Consider the following 19,903-nt stretch of genomic DNA (forward strand, 5'->3'; position numbering starts at 1 on the left):
AGAGCAAGTTGCCAACTCATTCAGCTGTAATTAGTGTATGGCTGATTGAGAAATTACAAAAGAGGTTAGTATCTCAATCAATAAAGGGGTGGTGGTGACGTGAGATTCATATTTATAGTTCAGTAAGTGGGTACATCCCACTTGTTAAAAAAATCTTACTGCTTCCCTATCATATTATTGCCCATTCCCAGTTTCCATCTTTTTTTCTGTTCACTTTTAATAGAATCATAGAATCTTGCAGCACAGGAGGCCGCCATTTGGCCAGTCATGCCTATGCTGGCTATTTGAAACAGCTGTCCAATTTAGTCCCACAAACCAGCTTTTCCCCCATAACTCTGCAAATTAATCCTCTTCAAGTACATAAGCAAAATACTGTGGATGCTCGAAATCAGAACAGAAAATACTGGAAATACTCAGCAGGTCTGACAGCATCTGTGGACAGAGAAATAGAGTTAATGTTTCAGGTCCGAGAGCTTTCATCAGAACTGGGAAAAGGTAGAATTGTAATGGGTTTCAGCAACTGAAAGGGGGTAGGGTGGGAAGAACAACAAAAGGAAATGCCTGTTTTAGGGTCAAGGGGGCAGGAGAGATTAAATGACAAAAGGCTTCATGGTGCAAGGCCAAAGGGAGTGGTAACAGGACAAGTAAAGAAACAAAAGATATGTCTAGAGGAGGTGAGAATTGCAGGATAGCTACCGCCCAAATGCAAAGTAGAGGAAATGAGAGAGCAAAAAAGAGGAAGGAAAAACAAACCAGCAAAGAAACACAAAACGGAACAGAGGTTATGATCTAAAATTGATGAACTCAGTGTTGAGTCCAGAAGGTTGTAAAGTGCCCTGTCGAAAGACAAGGGGGTGTTCCTTGAGCTTGCTTAAAGCTTCACTGGAACACTGCAGCAGGCTAAGGATAGAAAGGTCAGAATGGGAGCAAGGTAGAGATTTAAAATAACAGGCAACTGGAAACTCGGGATCACGTTTGAAGACTGAATGAAGGTGATCCACAAAGCAGCCACACAGTCTGCGTTTGATCTGCCCAACGTAGGACACCACATCATGAGCAATGGATACAGTATAGTAAATTGAAAGAAGGACAAGTAAACTGGTGCTTCACTTAGGAGGAGGGTTTGAGGCCTTGGATGGTGAGAAGGGAGGAGGTAAAAGGGCAGTTGTTGCATTTCCTGCACTTGCATGGAAAAGTATCCTAGGAAAGGGAGGGAATGTTGGAGGTGACTGAGGATTGGACCAGGGTGTCACAGAAGGAACAGTCCCTTTGGAATACTGAATGGGGAGGGGAGGGGAAGATATGCTTGCTGGTGGCATTGTGCTGTAGGTGTTGGAAATAGCCAGGGATGATCTGCTGAAATACGGAAGCTGGTGGGGTGGAAGGTGAGGATAAGGGGAACCCTATTATGGTTCTGGGAGGGACGGGATGGGGTAAGAGCAGAAGTACATGAAATAGAATGGATACGGTCGAGGGCCCTGTTGACTGTGCTGGGGGTGGGGGGGGGGGGGGGGGATTCCTCAGTTGAGGATAAAGGAAAACATATTGGAAGCGTGAATATGGAAGGCTGCATCATTCAAACAAATGCAATGGAGAATGAAAAACTGGGAGATTGGAATAGAGTCCTTACAGGAAGCGGGGTGTAAGGAAGTGTAGTCAAGATAGCTGTGGGAGTCAGTGGGCTTATGGTTAATATTGGTTGATAGCCTATCCCCAGAAATGGAGACTGAGAAGTCAAGGAAGGGAAGGGAAGAGTCGGAGATTGACCATGTGAAGGTGAGAGAAGGGTGGAAATTGGAAGCAAAGTTGATGATGTTTTCCAGTTCTGGGCGAGAGCAGGAAACTACACCGATACAGTCATCAATGTACTGGAAAAAGAGTTGAGGGAGGAGGCCTGAGTAAGACTGGAACAAAGAATGTTCCACATATCCCACAAAAAGTCAGGCAGGTATCCATAGCAACACCTTTTATTTGGAGGAAGTGAGTGGAGTTGAAAGGAAAGTTGTTCAATGTGAGAACGAGTTCAGCCAGGCGGCGGAGGATAGGGAATATTGGGCCTCGATTCAAGGAAGACCTGGACAGCTCTCAAACCGTCCTGGTGGGGAATTGAGGCATAGAGGGATTGGACGTCCATGGTGAAAAGGAAACACCTCCATTCAAACCACAAACATGACCTTCTAGTCGCCTGTCATTTCAGTTCTTTACCTTGCTCCCACTCTGACATTTCTGTCCTTGGCCTGCTACAGTGTGCCGATGAAACTCAAAGCAAGCTTGAGGAACAGTACCTCATCCTTCGACTCGGCACTTTACAGCCTTCTGGACTCAACACAGTTCAACAATTTTAGATCATAACCTCTGCACCCATTTTATGTTTCTTTGCTGGTTTGCTTTCATCTCTTGTTTCTCTCATTTCTTTTACTTTACATTTGGACAGCAGCTATCCTGCAATTCGCACCTCCTCTAGACACATCTTTTGTTTCTTTATTTGTCCTGTTACCACTCCCTATGGTCTTGCACCATGAAACCTTTTGTCATTTAATCTCTCCTGCCCCCTCGACCCTATCAGAGACCTTCCCTTTTGTTTTTCTTCCCATCCTGCCCCCCTTTCATTTGCTCAAAACTTATTACATTTCTAACTTTTCCCAGTTCTGATGCAAGGTCATAGACCTGAACCAGTAACTCTGTTTCTGTCTCCACAGAGGCTGCCAGACCTGCTGAGTATTTCCAGCATTTTCTGTTTTTATTTTTCTTCAAGTACATGTCCAATTGCCTTTTGAAAGTTTCTATGGAATCTGATAGCACCAGCATTTCAGGTAGTGCATTCCAGATCTTACCAACCCTCTGTGTGAAGAAATTTCTCCTACTTTCCCCCCTAGCTCTTCTACCAATTATTTTAAATCTATGACACGGGTTACTGACCCACTTGCCAAAAAAAAAATGGTTTATTTTGAGCATCCTTCCAACTCCCTATATTATTCTCCAGTCTATTAACATGCAATGATTTAGCTGTGATTGAAGTGCAGAGAATGTTGTCAGAGGTCCTGGCTTGAATCATGGCTCAACAAGAAGCGGCTCTCCTCATAGTCCTAGCAGTGTACCAATTTTACTGAAACTGCAATTCAAACAAATCTGTTCAAGTCAGGTGTCTTCCTATAAGGAAGGGGCAAAAATTAAAACCAACGATTCCTACTAAAATCAGTATTTGCAGCACTAAGATATCAGCCCACTCTTTGTGCGTTCTCAGCCAGTGACATATCTTGCTAAGGAGGAGAAAAATAAATACATACCCTTCGTTGAAAGATAACAGTCTGAAAACTGACTGAACAAGATAGATAATACATGCTAATCTACTTAACTAAAATATACTGCAAATATCTAGTTTTCATTTCAAACAGCACTGATCTGAGAAAAAGTCCATTATAACAAAATAAAATTGTTTTTAATTCTTCCTTTTCGGCTGCCAACCTCAAATGGAGAGGAATGCACTGCATCAATATAATGGGCAAAGCAAAAATATCCAATAAAAAGACTCTCACATGATCCATCTCACTCATCCTTGAGCAGATCTTATTCCTTACCTTTAAAGCATTCTGTGCTCCAACAGCATTTTCCTGGCTGCAAAGAACTAGGAGAGACTCCAGAGCAAAAACTGCATCTTGTTCCAAAGCCAAACAATCTGCAAGCAGCAAACATGATTAAAATATCTAGGACGGCAGTTAAATATTATGCTACCTCCAATGATACCTTTATGCTTGGCTGTCATACATTTTACTCTATTATGTCTTGTGCTGCAAATATAAGGCTAGGTAGTGGAGGTAGGTGATTGCAACAGTCTAGTGCTAATACTGGCCAAGCAATTTACCTTTTTTGAAGTAGTACCAAGAAAACTTGCAGATGTTCTTATCCTCAACAAAATCAAGTCAACTCCTGCATAACCCAAAGTCATAGTTACAATGTTTACTGCTGCACCAAGGATGGAACTTCATAACGTAAATTTGATTTGGTTAGTTGCAGTAGGATTATTATTATGGCGGGTAGAAGTGAAAGGGCCAATTGCAATGTTGGCAAAGTGCAGAACAGTTGCTAACCAAGATCAGCATTTTCCATTATGAAGGGGTGATACCATTTTAATACCTAAATTAACATGTAATAATAATAAAGTTTTACATGCTTTCATGACCAACTTTCTCAATGTACAGCAAGTGGTTAGGCTACTTAAAGTTTTATTGGACAAAAAAACAAATTTTTTTCCATGAACATTAATAGAGTTGTGTCTTGTGCAGCAAAACTGCTGGGAGTGCAAAACATCATTTGAGTTTACACGTTCAACAAAAGATACCCATTGGACCAAGAAATAGCTACAACATGTAAAGTTGGATTATTGGCAATCAGAATACAGATTGTCAGCTGGTAGCTGGGATCAAGATTGATCAAAGTATTTGGTTATCACCTTGGACACATGCAGCTGCTTCTTGTTGGCTAGTTTCATTTTAAAACCACGAATGATCACTCAACATCCCCCATCCTCCCGACCCCAAAATTATAGTATTACGGGCAGTTCTGGCCCGTATTCATAGGAAGGATATTAGCTGATATATGAAAATACACCTTTGGCTGTTTCAGGTTAACGGCACAAAGTAAGTGCAAGTTATTATATCATCCAAACAAATTTGAAACCAGGTCCCAGAGATGAAAATATGAAGTTTAAACTCATGAAGCCCCTATCTTCATACTTGTTTGTTGATATAATAGTCAATTTACACCCAATGCTCAATTTACACTATTAGCAATTATGCCACAAGTACAAGGTACAGGCGTGAAATATACTTTTTTTACTCGATTATGTTATATTTATTTGCTTGTGCGAAACAAGTTTTTTTTTTATTTATGGGATGTGGGCGTCACTGGCTATGCCAGCATTTATTGCCCATCCCTAAGTGCCCTTGAGGTGGTGGTGGTGAGCTGCCTTCTTGAACTGCTGCAGTCCATGTGGGGTAGGTACACCCACAGTGCTGTTAGGAAAGGAGCTCCAGGATTTTGACCCAGCAACAGTGAAGGAACGGCGATATAGTTCCAAGTCAGGATGGTGTGCGATTTGGAGGGGAACTTGCAGGTGGTGATGTTCCCACGCATCTGCTGCTCTTGTCCTTCGAGGTGGTAGAGGTCGCGGGTTTGGAAGGTGCTGTCGAAGGAGCCTTGGTGCGTTGCTGCAGTGCATCTTGTAGATGTTACACACTGCTGCCACTGTGCGTCGATGGTGGAGGGAGTGAATGTTTGTGGATGGTGTGCCAATCAAGCGGGCTGCTTTGTCCTGGATGGTGTCGAGCTTCTTGAGTGTTGTTGGAGCTGCACCCATCCAGGCAAGTGGAGAGGATTCCTAGGCTCTGACCTGCTCTAGTAGCCACGGTATTTATATGACTACTCCAGTTTAGTTTCTGGTCAATGGTAGCCCCTAGGATGTTGATAGCGGGGGATTCAGCGATGGTAATGCCATTGAATGTCAAGGGGAGATGGTTAGATTCTCTCTTGTTGGAGATGGTCATTGCCTGGCACTTGCGTGGTGCAAATGTTACTTGCCACTTATCAGCCCGAGCCTGGATATTGTCCAGGTCTTGCTGCATTTCTACACAGGTTGCTTCATTATTTGAGGAGTTGCAAATGGTGCAGAACATTGTGCAATCATCAGCAAACATCCCCACTTCTGACCTTATGATTGAAGGAAGGTCATTGATAAAGCAGCAGAAGATGGTTGGGCCTAGGACACTACCCAGAGGAACTCCTGCAGTGATGTCCTGGAGCTCAGATGATTGACCTCCAACAACCACAGCCATCTTCCTTTGCACCAGGTATGACTCCAACCAGCAGAGAGTTTTCCCCCTGATTCCCATTGACTCCAGTTTTGCTAGGGCTCCATGATGCCATACTTGGTCAAATGCTGCCTTGATGTCAAGGGCAGTCACTCTCACCTCACCTCTTGAGTTCAGCTCTTTTGTCCATGTTTGAACCAAGGCTGTAATGAGGTCAGGAGTTGAGTGGCCCTGGCGGAACCCAAACTGAGCATCAGTGAGCAGGTTATTGCTAAGCAAGTGCTGCTTGATGGCACTGTTGATGACACCTTCCATCACTTTACTAATGATTGAGAGTAGACTGATGGGGCAGTAATTGGCCAGGTTGGAGTTGTCCTGCTTTTTGTGTACAGGACATACCTGGGCAATTTTCCACATTGCCGGGTAAATGCCAGTGTTGTAGCTATACTGGAACAACTTGGCTCGGGATGCGGCATGTTCTGGAGCACAGGTCTTCAGTACTATTGCCGGAATATTGTCAGGACCCATAGCCTTTGCAGCATCCAGTGCCTTCAGTCGTTTCTTGATATCACGCGGAGTGAATCAAATTGGCTGAAGTCTGACATCTGTAATGCTGGGGACTTCAGGAGGGGGCCGAGATGGATCATCAACTCGGCACTTCTGGCTGAAAATTGTTGCAAATGCTTCAGCCTTATCTTTCGCACTGATGTGCCGGGCTCCCCCATCATTGAGGATGGGGATATTTGTGGAGCCACCTCCTCCAGTTAGTTGTTTCATTGTCCACCACCATTCACGACTGGATTTGGCAGGACTGCAGAGCTTAGATCTGATCCGTTGGTTATGGGATCGCTTAGCTCTGTCTATTGCATGCTGCTTATGCAGTTTGGCACGCAGATAGTCCTGTGTTGTAGCTTCACCAGGTTGACACCTCATTTTGAGGTATGCCTGGTGTTGCTCCTGGCATGCCCTCCTGCACTCTTCATTAAACCAGGGTTCGTCTCCTGGCTTGATGGTAATGGTAGAGTGGGGAATATGCCACAGCATGAGGTTACAGATTGTGGTTGAGTACAATTCTGCTGCTGCTGATGGCCCACAGTGACTCATGGATGCCCAGTTTTGCATTGCTAGATCTGTTTGAAATCTATCCCATTTAGCACGGTGATTGTGCCACTCAACACGATGGACGGTATCCTCAATGTGAAGGCGGGACTTCGTCTCCACAAGGACTGTGCGGTGGTCACTCCTACCAATACAGTCATGGACAGAAGCATCTGCGGCAGGCAGATTGGTGAGGACAAGTATGGTTTTCCCTCGTGTTGATTCCCCCACCACCTGCCGCAGACCCAGTCTAGCAGCTGTGTCCTTTAGGACTCGGCCAGTTCAGTCAGTAGTGGTGCTACTGAGCCACTCTTGGTGATGGACATTGAAGTCCCCCACCCAGAGTACATTTTGTGCCCTTGCCACCCTCAGTGCTTCTTCCAAATGGTGTTCAACATGGAGGAGTACTGACTCATCAGCTGAGGGAGAGCGGTAGGTGGTAATCAGTAGGAGGTTACCTTGCCCATGTTTGACCTGATGGCATGAGACTTCATGGGGTCCGGAGTCAATGTTGAGGACTCCCAGGGCAACTCCCTCCCTACTGTAGACCACTGTCCCGCCACCTCTGCTGGGTCTGTCCTGCCGGTGGGAGGACATACCCAGGGATAGTGATTGCAGTGTCTGGGACATTATCGTAAGGTATGATTCCGTGAATATGACTATGTCAGGCTGTTGCTCGACTAGTCTGTGGGACAGCTCTCCCAACTTTGGCACAAGTCCCTAGATGTTACTGCAGAGGACTTTGCAGGGTCGACAAGGCTGGGTTTTCCGTTGTCGTTTCCGGTGCCTAGGTCGATGCCGGGTGGTCCATTTCATTTCCTTTTCATTGTCGGTACAACTGAGTGGCTTGCTAGGCCATTTCAGAGGGCATGTAAGAGTTAACCACATTGCTGTGGATCTGGAGTCACATGTAGGCCAGACCAGGTAAGGACAGCAGAATTCCTTAGTTCATTAGTGAACCAGATGGGTTCTTGGACTAGCTTTTAATTCCAGATTTATTAATTAAATTCAAATTCCACCTTCTGCTGTGGTGGGATTCGAACCCATGTCTCCCGATCAATACCCGGGGTCTGTGGGTTACTAGTCCAGTGATAATACCACTACGCCACCGCCGCCCCTTTCTTTTCTATTAGTCTCCAAAATACTAGAAGACAACATAACTTTATACCAACATTTCTGGTGTCCATCAAACTATTGATCAATTTCCTTACATCTCACTGGTGAGGGTATAAGTTTGCTTTTCTCCTTTCTAATTTGCTATTACCTACAATCATTATTCATAAATCATTCTGTGCAAAACCTTACACAATTTAAATTTCACCCCTCAAATCACATGCACATTCTACCAAACAGACAGTGCCTTCACAGTTCTACACCCAGTTCGCTCTGTACTGCTAAAAAATAAATTTAACAGGATTAAAAGGTGTTCAGAAAATATAAAATTTACCTACGAGCTCATCTATCTCATCTTTTCTTGGTTCTAATTAACTCTTCTCCTCTTCCCCTCCCCCCACCCCACACGCAATTCCTGACTACACCCCATTCGGATTCAAGAACATCCCTGACCCTGGAATACCCATCCTAGATACTTCATAGAGTCAGAGAGTTATACAGCACAGAAACAGGTCCTTCGTGTTCGTGCCGGACATCAAGCACCTATCTATTCGAATCCCATTTTCCAGCACCTGGCCCGTAGCTTTGTATGCTATGGTGTTTCAAGTGCGCATCTAAATATTTCTTAAAAGTTGTGAGGGTTCCTGCCTCTACAACCCCTTCAGCCAGTGTGCTCCAGATTCCAACCACCCTCTGGGTGAAATTTTTTTTTCCTTAAATCCCCTCTAAACCTCCTGCCCCTTACCTTAAATCTATGACCCCTGGTTATTGACACCTCCGCTAAGGGAAAATGTTTCTCCCTATCTACCCTATCTATGCCCCTCATATTTTTGTATACCTCAATCAGGTCCCCCCTCAGCCTTCTCTACTCTAAGGAAAACAACCCTAGCCTATCCAGTATCACTTCAGTGCTGAAATGCTCCAGCCCAGGCAACATCCTGGTGAATCTCATCTGCACCCTCTCCAATGCAATCACATCCTTCCTATAGTGTGGTGCCCAGAACTGTACACAGTACTCCAGCTGTGGCCGAACTACCGTTTTATACAGCTCCATCATAACCTCCCTGCTCTTCTATTCTATGCCTCGGCTAATAAAGGCAAGTATCCCATATGCCTTCCTAACCACCTTATCTACCTGTGCTGCTGCCTTCAGTGATCTATGGACAAGTACACCAAGGTCCCTCTGACCCTCTGTACTTCTTGGGGTCCTACCATCCACTGTATATTCCCTTGCCTTGTTAGTCATCCCAAAATGCATCACCTCACACTTCTCAGGATAAAATTCCATTTGCCACTGCTCTGCCAATCTATAGCTTCCTGTAATCTAAGGCTTTCCTACTCACTATCTACGACACCACCAATTTAGGTGTCATCTGCGAACTTACTGATCATACTTCCTATATTCACGTCTAAATCATTAATGTACATTACAAACAGCAAGGGTCCCAGCACTGATCCTTGCGGTACACCACTGGTCACAGGCTTCCAATTGCAGAAACAACCCTCAACCATCACCCTCTGCCTCTTGCCACTAAGCCAATTTTGGAATCAATTTGCCAAATTGTCCTGGATCCCATACCTTCCTAGCCAATCTCCCATGCGGGACCTTATCAAAAGCCTTACTGAAGTCCATGCAGACTACATCAACTGCTTTTGCCATAACACATCTAGTCGTCACCTCAAAAAATTGAATCAAGTTTGTTAGACATGATCCCCCCTGACAAAGCCATGCTGACTATTCTTGATTCATCCCTGCCTCTCCAAATCCAGTCCCTCAGAATTTTTTCCAATAGCTTCCCTACCACTGATGGACCAGCTGAGTTCTGATTTTCTGAATCAAAGGACTGCACTGCACCAGCTACTGAGCCTCTGTATTAACTCAGACACAAACACCTCAAAAGTATTGAGAGACGATTGCAATGCAACAGAGCAGCCACAGCATAACTTTTCAGAAGCCATCACACCGACCCAAGATCCAAGACCTAGCCACTCCCTCTCATCTCAAATCTGATTGTAGTGTCTTTTGCTCAATTTGATCCTGCTCTCACTACTGCTTTCTATCCAAACATCTTCCCATGCTTAACTCTGGGCTTTCCACTATCCCCAATTCAGGCCTACTCGCAGGTCCAGCTTTGTTACCTTGTACCCTTTTTTCCATTCCCTTTTTAAAAAAAAAAACATGAATTATTGATTCCTTCAATTAAAATATATTCAAATCAAAACATGTCGTTAACAGGTAAGCATGCAATTTAAAAATATGAGCACAGGTTGTTAAATAGGAAGATAAATATAATTTTGGATAAACATGCCTTAAATCAAGGAATTTGTTCATATTTCTAATCAGGTTTACAGCACTGTAACAAAATAAGATTTTAAAATCGGGTGAGGAAAGGAAGGAACTTTAAAGCACATTCCTATTATTGGCACTTTACAGGTGAAGCTGTATGCTGGTTCGATATTTATTTATAGTGTTTAGAGTGCCAATGACTCATGCATTTTTAAACATGAAATTTAAACAAGCTCCATGGCAGGTTATTTAAATATATGGTTGTTCAGGCTGCATCTGCCCATAATTTCCATCATCGAATTTATTTGCCCTAACAAAATTTTCAGGGGAGTGGTAAAAACATATTAAAAATATGGGCAGTATTAAAGCACCATCTGTCCACCTTCGAGGGCGATATTTCAGCTTTTACTGTCAACATCAACAAAAAATGCAATGTTAATAATTTTACATAAGGTCTATATACAAAGAGAATATTCAAAACAGAATTTATGCCATCATATACCAAAACTTTCACACCTCACTTGGGCCACCAGTAATCATGCATTGTTTCCTTCCTCCTATCCAGTCATTGGACAAAATTTTGATTCTGTGTTTTGTCAACTTTTGACTGTAATCATCATGATAAAGAGCATTATACTTATAGGTCTTATTCATTATAAAGCACTATGCCAATAAATTTTTCTCTAATTTAGATTCCTGAATTAGATCAGAACTTTCTCAATTGCTAATTCCATGAATGGAGGGGAGGTATATTTCTTTTCTCCAGTGTTGTATTATTTAAATATAAAATAATTATTCAATCTAGATTTGGCACAAAGCTCTTGTAAAATCATTGCAATCAATCTAGAGACATTATAACCCCTACTATTCATTTGTCTAAGATTACCTTTCTCCAAGCAGGAAGCTATGTTTGTCAGAACAGTAACGCTGTGGGCTGCAATTGCACAGTTGCTATGGTAACAACACTCTTGTACAAGTTTTATCAGGTCATCAGGACATACTGGAGCAGTCGTGTTTCCTTTTAAATAAGGAGAAATGCAAATAGCATTAGTTGCATTCATATTTCAATCACACAGCATACAAATTAGGCAGTCCAATGATGTATTTACATCAAAGAATGGAATAACAATAAGCAGGTTAAGAGCTTTTGATTTTATCCGAGAACTGCTTTTGCCATTTGCAGCCTTGAAACAAATTCATTACAGTGTAACTATCAAATATTAACTTTACAAATAAAGTTGATTACCAATTTCAGTGATATTTTAACATACAGCTGGACTCCCACATAGAATTTTTTGGAAGTGGGTGCTGTAAGCTACCAAATATATGCAGTGCTGTAATTATATAGTTCCAGATCAAAGATATAAAAAGATTCCAAGTGGACGGCGCACTCATTTGGGTCATGCAGGGAGGACCTGGATTCATTAACTACCTAGACAGATGTGACTGATCGTTTTAAAACAGTATTAGTGCAGAAACATCTTTCCCTCCAAATTTGTCTCACTTCCTCCCTCACTGTTTTTGTAGGCTGACAGTCCACTACAGTACTGAGATAGTGTTGCACTGTTGGAGGTGCCATTTTTTGGAGGAGACTTTAAATCAAGGCTCCAACTGCCCTCTCTGGCAGATGAAAAAGACCCCATGGTACTATTTCAAAGAGCATGGGAGTTATCCCTTGTGTCCTGGCCAAAATTCATCCCTCAATCATTATCACTAAAACAGATTATCTGGTCATGATCACAGTATTGTTTGTGGGAGCTTGCTATGCACAAATTAGGTGCCGTGTTTCCTACTTTATAAAACTTCTAAAATATTTCACTGGTTGTGGGGACTTTGGGATGTTCTGAGGTTATGAAAGGCACTATATCAATACAAATTTTTCTTTTTCCCCTGAAGGCCATGACTGATCCTGGAGTAAAAGTTGCACGGCAGCTGGTTAATTGCCCGGAACTCAGCCAATAGGTCCCCAATAGTTACACATAAGCTGAGCCAATGACTGTTAAACTGGCTGCGTGCTTTCCATTTTCAAACACACAAGAGTTTCCACAGAGTCACCGAATAGCTATAAGGACGACGAAACATGTTGATTTTCCTGCTGCCTAGTCCAAGACCATTGAGGCCAATTGTGGCATCCCTAATGTTAACTGTGGATTAATTGAGTGCTCAGTTGTATTCAGGTGGTGGCATTAACGGGAGATTCACCTGTGCTTCTATATGTAGTAGACTGAAATGGTGGTTGGTGGGTTTAGAGGTACATGTTTGTTATTTGTGTCTCTGTACAAAAGCTTATAAAAGTATGTAAAGATTAGGCTCCAATTCTATCCTTCACTACATGGCTATCTGAAATAGACCACTTTCTACCATCCATCTGAGCCTACAGAACTCAAAATGAACTGGGATTGAATCCGAGACCTTCCTGCTGTGCATGGCTGAGTACCATATATACCGGTATCTTAGACCACTGAACAACCAAAGAACCAACATTACCTTCTCTCATACTTGGAAATTTCCATCTCAAACCAGCAGTATTAAGAAAAGTTTCAGTGCAGAATCAGATCTTGCAATTGGAACACTGGACTTAAAATTTTAACACTAATGATTTGGGGCCTCCATTAGCTCTGAGAAATCTTAAACACAAGAACCATGGGCAACAATTGCTCCACCTTCCAAAGTTTCACTTGACAGTACAGTCCCCACCACTTCTACAGGTTCGCTTGTGCGAATACAATATGCCTGTTGCGTGCGATGGCAAGTATAATAGGGTAGCAATATGAGTTATTGGCTGACAGTTTCTAACACTGGGACCACTATCAGATACAGTATGATTCATGGAATTCACACTTTGAATCAGAGTTTATTACTTTTCCATGCAATGTGTAGAGTGTCCGAGGTAGTTTTTCTTTTTTAAAAAGAAAAACTTTTAAAACGACTTCTCATCTTTATTTCATTGTCATTCATATGCCTTGTATCTGCTGTCCTCTGCACAGCCACATCATCATCGTTGGCTCAGGAGGGTATATTGCTCATGGCAGAAAATCTCCTGGAATTTTCTCAATGTGACTTCCACTGCAGTGGTCCCTTTAAGAATGCTGACATCCTTGATTTATTATACGTTAACCTGACAGGAAAAGTGCTAAACTGATGTATACTCACTGAGAATTAAATAATTTTTACTATTTGAATCTGTTTGGATTATTTTTAATCACCCCAAATTAGTTGTGTAAATGTGTAGACTATTGGCACAGAACAAAAAAAACTAACTTTGAACTTTAGTGCTAGCAGTAACTGCCTAACTTTAACACGAACTATTGCTCCATCTCCAACCTTGATGAATCTGATCAATTCTGCACTAATAGCTGCCTGTTAACCCTCGTCATTACTGATCAAGCACAGTCCCTGTTACTACTTGAAATAAATGGAGCACTTAGGACACTATAACCAGCAACTTTGAAATTGGCATCAACACAAATGGCTAATGGTCACCACTTCTTGGCTGATTAAGTGACTGCCCATTTTAAGCATGGATGGGAGTGGTGGGAATTGTATTGCAGTTAAAAAAAATTTTTTTAACAAAGCAATGATTTCATTGGTTGTCAAATAAATGTTAGGAGCACATGCTTCAGGATATGGAGTTTGGTCCAATCTTACCAATCCATTAATAGTGTGCATCAAAAGGAAGTTTCCTTTTACAGAGTCACAGAGTCGTACAGCATAGAAACAGGCCCTTCGGTCCACCGCGTCCTTGCCGACCATAATGCCTATCTATACTAATCCCACCTGCCTGCATTAATTCCATATCCCTCTATGCCTTGCTCATTCAAATACCTGTCCAGATGCCTCTTAAATGTTGCTACTGTTCCTGCCTCCACCACCTCCTCTGGCAGCTCATTCCAGATACCCTTTTCCACAATTCCAGCTTTAGAAAATAATCTACTCATAGAACTGCGTCATCGGAGAGTGCAATACAACACAGCTGATCCAAATCATTGACAATGAAAAGTTAAACGAGTTACTGGCCTTACCTTGCGAACTATAATAGTACTGTTTCATAGCTATAGTTCCTGAGAGTGTGGACAAAACTGAAAGTGTTCCCAATTTCAAGCTGTCGTAAGGGCTCTGAAGGGCACATTCACACAGTGACTTGACAGGGAAGAGAAAAAGCAAATTACCATTATGTCCTCAGGAAGATTGGCTGAACAGCTCGATGTTATAATGATAAGACAACAGATTTTGTATTTTGGGAGGACATGACCAAATGGGCTGAAGGGCTTTCTTCATTAAAATTTAACCTGTGACCTTACATCCTTTAACCTGTCAAGCATTAAGTAGTTTTTATTTATAAGGGTAAAAGTTATCACAATAGCTGATTAATTATAAATCATTACCCACATTGAACAATCCCGGCTCAAAACACTGCTGTAATTGAATCACTAGTAATATTCTATCAGGCATCAAACTTAAACAGACCCATGGTAATATAATCTGTAAAAATTGGTACATGTAACAACAGCAACATGCACTTATGAAGTTAACTGAAGAAGTATCCCTATGCTCTTCAGAAATAGTCATAGGAATACAGACACCAAGCCAGGAAGGGCCAAATTAGAGTGGGTAACCAAAAGCTTGGTAAAACACATGGAGGTTTTTAAAAATAAAGAGGTGGTGAGGTTTGAAGCAGGGAACTCAAAAGAGTACAACTGAAGCAGCTGAAAGCTCTGCCACCAATAGTGGGGAAGAGGGGAGATACAGAAAAATTATTTTACAAAGTGAATTATGATGAGCTAGAATGCACTGCCTGAAGGGACAATGGGAGCAGATTCAACAGTAGCTTTCAAAAGAGCACAAGCGGCCAAATGCCCTCCTTCTGTGCTGTATGATTCTATGTCTGACAACCCAGAGACAGCGAAGTGTTGGAAAGGTAATATCAGGTAAATTAGAATAAAATGGGCTTATTGAATTTCAAATAAAAAAAGTGATTGCCTAGGTTGTATGTTTGAGCTGCGCATACAAGGAAAAGAAGAAAGCACAGAGCATTATTTCCAAGCCGTGCTGATCTGCCTTTCTATAGCTGATTCTCAATAGCACTGGTACACACTAGTGAGCACTTATCTTGCTGTTGCTCCTGGACACAGATTTCCTATGATTCTATCAACATGGTCAAGGAGAGAACACAGGAGGATTTGAAACCCAGAAAAAAAAAAGAGTATAGCAATGGCACAAAGAACTCTCATTAATGGAATCATTTGTTGAAGGCCACATTATTCTACACCATAGTAGCAAGGAATTTTATGAATAACTTTAAAAAGGACTACGGTCAAGAGGTGGCACAGCGCATGTTTAGAACAACTAACTGTAACCAAATTTGCTTAAGCACTCCTCAAAGCATCATGCCAAAGTAATTCAGTCAACCATTTCTCAGTGTTCATGCCCAAATTTTACCTGAATGTTATCTTTGCTCCACATGTGTGGTGTTTTAGAAGCCAACAATTTCAGATCCTGAACAGAGAGTCTCTTCACAGCTTTTCTGGGGTCTTCTTTCAAATATTGCAGCAAAAGCTGAATCTGTTCAACACACAGGGGAAGTATTAGAAAAGACAGAACAAATTAATCACTGACTACAATACATCAAATTTTCAATCCTAAACCACAATATTTTTTTTTGAAAAGTGCCCATCAAAATCAATTCTAACAAAAGTTTGCATACAAAACCTATTTTGACAACCCTATTCTATTGTTCACAAAAGCACTAAAACACTTGTGTGCAACAATAGTTTGTTTGGGTCCCTGTAAAGAGAGCATTCTTTAGAGTCATAGAGTTTTGCAGCACAGAAACAGGCCCTTCGGCCCAACGCGTTTGCACCGACCATCAAGCACCCGTCCTAACTAATCCCATTTCACTGCACTTGGCCCGTAGCCTTGTATGTTATGGCGTTTCAAGTGCTCATCTAAATACTTCTTGAATGTCGTGAGTGTTCCTGCTTCTACCACCCCTTCAGGCAGTGTGTTCCAGATTCCAACCACCCTGTAAACCTCCTGCCCCTTACCTTAAATCTATGTCCCCTAGTTATTGACCGCTCCACTAAGGGAAAAAGTTTCTTCCTATCTACCCTATCAATGTCCCTCATAATTTTGTATACCACAATCAGGTCCCCCTTCAGCCTTCTCTGCTCCAAGGAAAACAACTCCAGCCTATCCAGTCTGTCTTCATAACTGAAATGCTCCAGCCCAGGCCACATCCTGGTGAATCTCCTCTGCAACCTCTCCATTGTAATCACATCCTTCCTATAGTGTGGTGACCAGAACTGTACACAGTACTCCAGTTATGGCCTAACCAGCGTTTTACACAGCTCCATCATAACCTCCCTGCTCTTATATTCTATGCCTCAGCTAATAAAGGCAAGTATCCCTTATGCCTTCCTAACCACCTTACCTACCTGTGCTGCTGTCTTCAGTGATCTATGGACAAGCCCCAAGGTCCCTCTGACCCTCTGTACTCCCTCCTACACTCTGCAGGCTTTCAAATCAGAACTCTGATCATCAAAGCACTGCTTCTCTATTTACCCTGTCTTCTCAATTACTCATTTCAATAGTTGTGTCCTGCATCATGGGTAGGAAATGGTCCTTCAACTAGGTTTCTCAATATAGTTCTAAAAAAAATTCAAGACAGTCTTTCAGCAACTTGTACACAAAATAGCCTGCTGTTGTTAATTATATTCAATAGGCACCAATTCACCATATTGAATACCATAAATCCACAATTTTGCATAGCCTAAATACTGCTGACAAAATAAACTTACAGAATTATGATAGCTCTAAAGTAAGCAAAGACGAATAAAATGGTTGATTTTATATTTATGGTAATTTAGTGCTCCTGTAGCCCCAGTGGATAGCAACACAGACTTAATTTTAATGGACAGAAAATCTCAGGTTACCCACCCATGATTTCCCACATTAACCTTGATGAGGGCATAGAATTAGACTGATCAAATTAATTAAATACACAAATATTTAAGTAGGCTGTGCTAATGGCTTTCTAATGAATGAGTGCTCTTTAAAAGATAACGCGTACCTGCTTTGGGATATCAACCAATGAAGATGCAGCTAGTTGTGTAAAAGTATGTAGGGTAACCACGACCATCTTGGTGGAAGGGTATAATGCCACCAATTGCTTAAGAAGGACTCGAGTGCTGGAGGCGAGGGTGGCATCATGATGCATGTGCTGCAGAATGGGGATCAGCTTTAACTTCAGATCCACGGGTGTGGCTAATCCTGGAAAGCAAAGTTTTAAATAATTAAGACTGAGCATATTTTTCTTGCTTCAGTGCTCCGCAAATGCAATAATTACAGTTCATTTTGGGCCACAGAATGGGGGCAGGGTCAGAGGGGATGCTATTGGGGAGACAGTGGCATAGTGGTAATGCCACTGAACTAGTAATCCAGAGGCCCAGGCTGATGTCCTGGGGACACGGGTTCAAATCCCACCATGGCAGCTGATGGACTTAAAATTTAACTAATCAATAAAAATCTGAACTTGAAAGATAGTCTCAGTAATGGTGCTATGAAGCTATTGATTGTAGAATCCAGAACATCCACTGTGAGGACCAATCTGCAACGATACTAGTGTGTGGTAGATTTCAATTTGTACCATAACTTTTAGTAGCTGTATGAAGATTGTTTCGTGTGTTAGCCTTGGATGCTATCACGTAGAGCCCAACTCAAAGATGGTCAAGTTGGTGGCATGGAATGGCTCTCAATCTAGCCTGGGTTTGTTCCCTGCAAAATAGCAGTATTTTGGGCTCATTCCACCCAAACTCCACACCTCCTAACAGCCCTACATCCCAACCTGTGTGCTTTGTTTTCTGACGGTCATCCTATAAATATTCCATTCCACCCCTCCTTCCTCATCTCAGCGACAGAGCCTTGAGTTATCTTGCTCTACTACCTGGAACACCCTCCCCTGAAGCTCAGGTGATGTTGTATTTGCCATTCTTGGTTATAAAGTTGAGGGGGGGGGGGGGGGTGGGGGGGAGCAGGGAAGAGAGGTGGTAATGTTGTCAATGTAACCTGGTGCCCTGCTGCAGTGAAAACCTGTAGACAGCACACACTCAGCTACAGTGTGCCAGCAGTGGAACTGATCAAGCAGACTGTTCTGTTTTGGATGATGTTGAGTTTCAGGTGTTGTTGTAGTTGCAGTCATCCAAGTAGTTGCAAGTATTCCAACACACTCCTGATTTGAGCCTCGTAAATGATGGAGAAGCATTGAGGAGTCAGGTGGTGTGCATCTTGCCGCAGAGTATCCAGTATCTTCCCTGCTTTTGTAGCCAACATTAATAATGGCTGGTCCAGTTAATGTTGAGCCTCAAAATGTTGATGGTGATGGACTCAGTGATGGTAGTGCCCTTGAACATTAAGAGTGGAATGGCTGGTGTCATGCTAGGCCCCCACCTGCCAAGAATGAGGCATATTAATTTTGTCATGAATATTGATTTTAAACTGTTACTGGAGTGAAGAAAGAACTTGTTAAACAGATCAGCCCTAGCTGGCAAAGACATGTGCATATTAACAGACAGTGATTGGAAGGACAAAGGATCATTGCCTGACACATTCAACCCACAATGGACCTTGATCACCAGGTATTGTGTGTAAGAGGAGCATTCCAGAGACTGCTATAATCCAAGATGTGGTCAGACCAGCCTGTTTGGCAACCTGGGTTTTTCTGATGTACAAACAGTTTGAACTCAGAGGGAAAGTCTGTTTGCTCCTGGACTGAGGAGATCTCTCCTGACTTCTCCCATCTCTTTCGTACAAGCCTCTGAATTCACTGAAGACACATGAACCTCATGAGAGAAAAGTCTCCTACAGTGAACAAGGTTTAAGAAGAATACTGGGCCTCAACGAAAAGCAAGATTTACCTACAATCAAGGACTCTATAGAGATTGAAGAACCGTAACAAAAACTCTTCAGATAGTGCCTCAAACTTTTCCACTTTATTTTTCTTCTGCTCTGTTCTGTCTCTATTTGCATGTGTGTATCGCGTATGCATGCTAGCGTGGGGTTATGTATTGGTAGGCATTAACTGAATCAGAGTTTAAGTTTAATAAATTTCAACTTTTCTTCTTTAAATCTAAGAAAGCCTGTTTGTGCTGGTTTCTTTGCCTTGTAATTGGAAAGCAGTGAAGAAGGATTCACCAAGTGGGAGCTAAAAACATGGTGTGTTTAAAATTAAACCAGGTTACAGTAAGGCCACGTGAAAGCTGAGAGGGACCTTTAGACACCTTTCTCACCTGGTCATAACACTTGGCTTTACCATGTTCAAGATGGCACTTCAGTGGCAAGAGTGGCATGACTTTTCAGTCTAAACCTGGATGTTAACCAGATCTCCCTGTAATCTTGCATGGGCTACTTGATTATTAGAGGAATTATGAATGGAGGTGAACACTGTAGAATCATCAGCGAAGAGCTCCACATATGACCTTAAGGTCACTGATTATCAGCTGAAGATGGATGGCCAAGGACATTTCCCTGAGGAAATCCTGAAGTGTTGTCCTGGGGCTGTAATGACCAGCCTATAATAGCAACCATCTTCACTTGCTTCACG

The 19,903-nt window shown here is 42.4% G+C and overlaps 1 protein-coding gene across 2 annotated transcripts in view; it reads right to left on the reverse strand.

Annotated features, from left to right (window-relative positions):
• ints7 (integrator complex subunit 7) overlaps positions 1-19,903 on the reverse strand; it is a 77,443-nt gene that overhangs the window by 32,979 nt on the left and 24,561 nt on the right. For both annotated transcript variants that reach the window (XR_010976214.1, XM_068044987.1), the window contains exons 6-10: positions 17,375-17,574; positions 15,745-15,867; positions 14,328-14,445; positions 11,192-11,323; positions 3,579-3,676 (exon numbers count right to left, since the gene is read on the reverse strand). Coding sequence is in view for 1 of the 2 variants with exons in the window: in XM_068044987.1 (XP_067901088.1) it covers positions 3,579-3,676; positions 11,192-11,323; positions 14,328-14,445; positions 15,745-15,867; positions 17,375-17,574 (671 nt within the window). In the remaining variant the exon portion in view is untranslated. The remainder of the gene's footprint in view (positions 1-3,578; positions 3,677-11,191; positions 11,324-14,327; positions 14,446-15,744; positions 15,868-17,374; positions 17,575-19,903) is intronic.

The sequence above is a fragment of the Heterodontus francisci genome, chromosome 13 (genome assembly GCF_036365525.1).
Source record: "Heterodontus francisci isolate sHetFra1 chromosome 13, sHetFra1.hap1, whole genome shotgun sequence".
NCBI classification, from domain to species: domain Eukaryota; kingdom Metazoa; phylum Chordata; class Chondrichthyes; order Heterodontiformes; family Heterodontidae; genus Heterodontus; species Heterodontus francisci.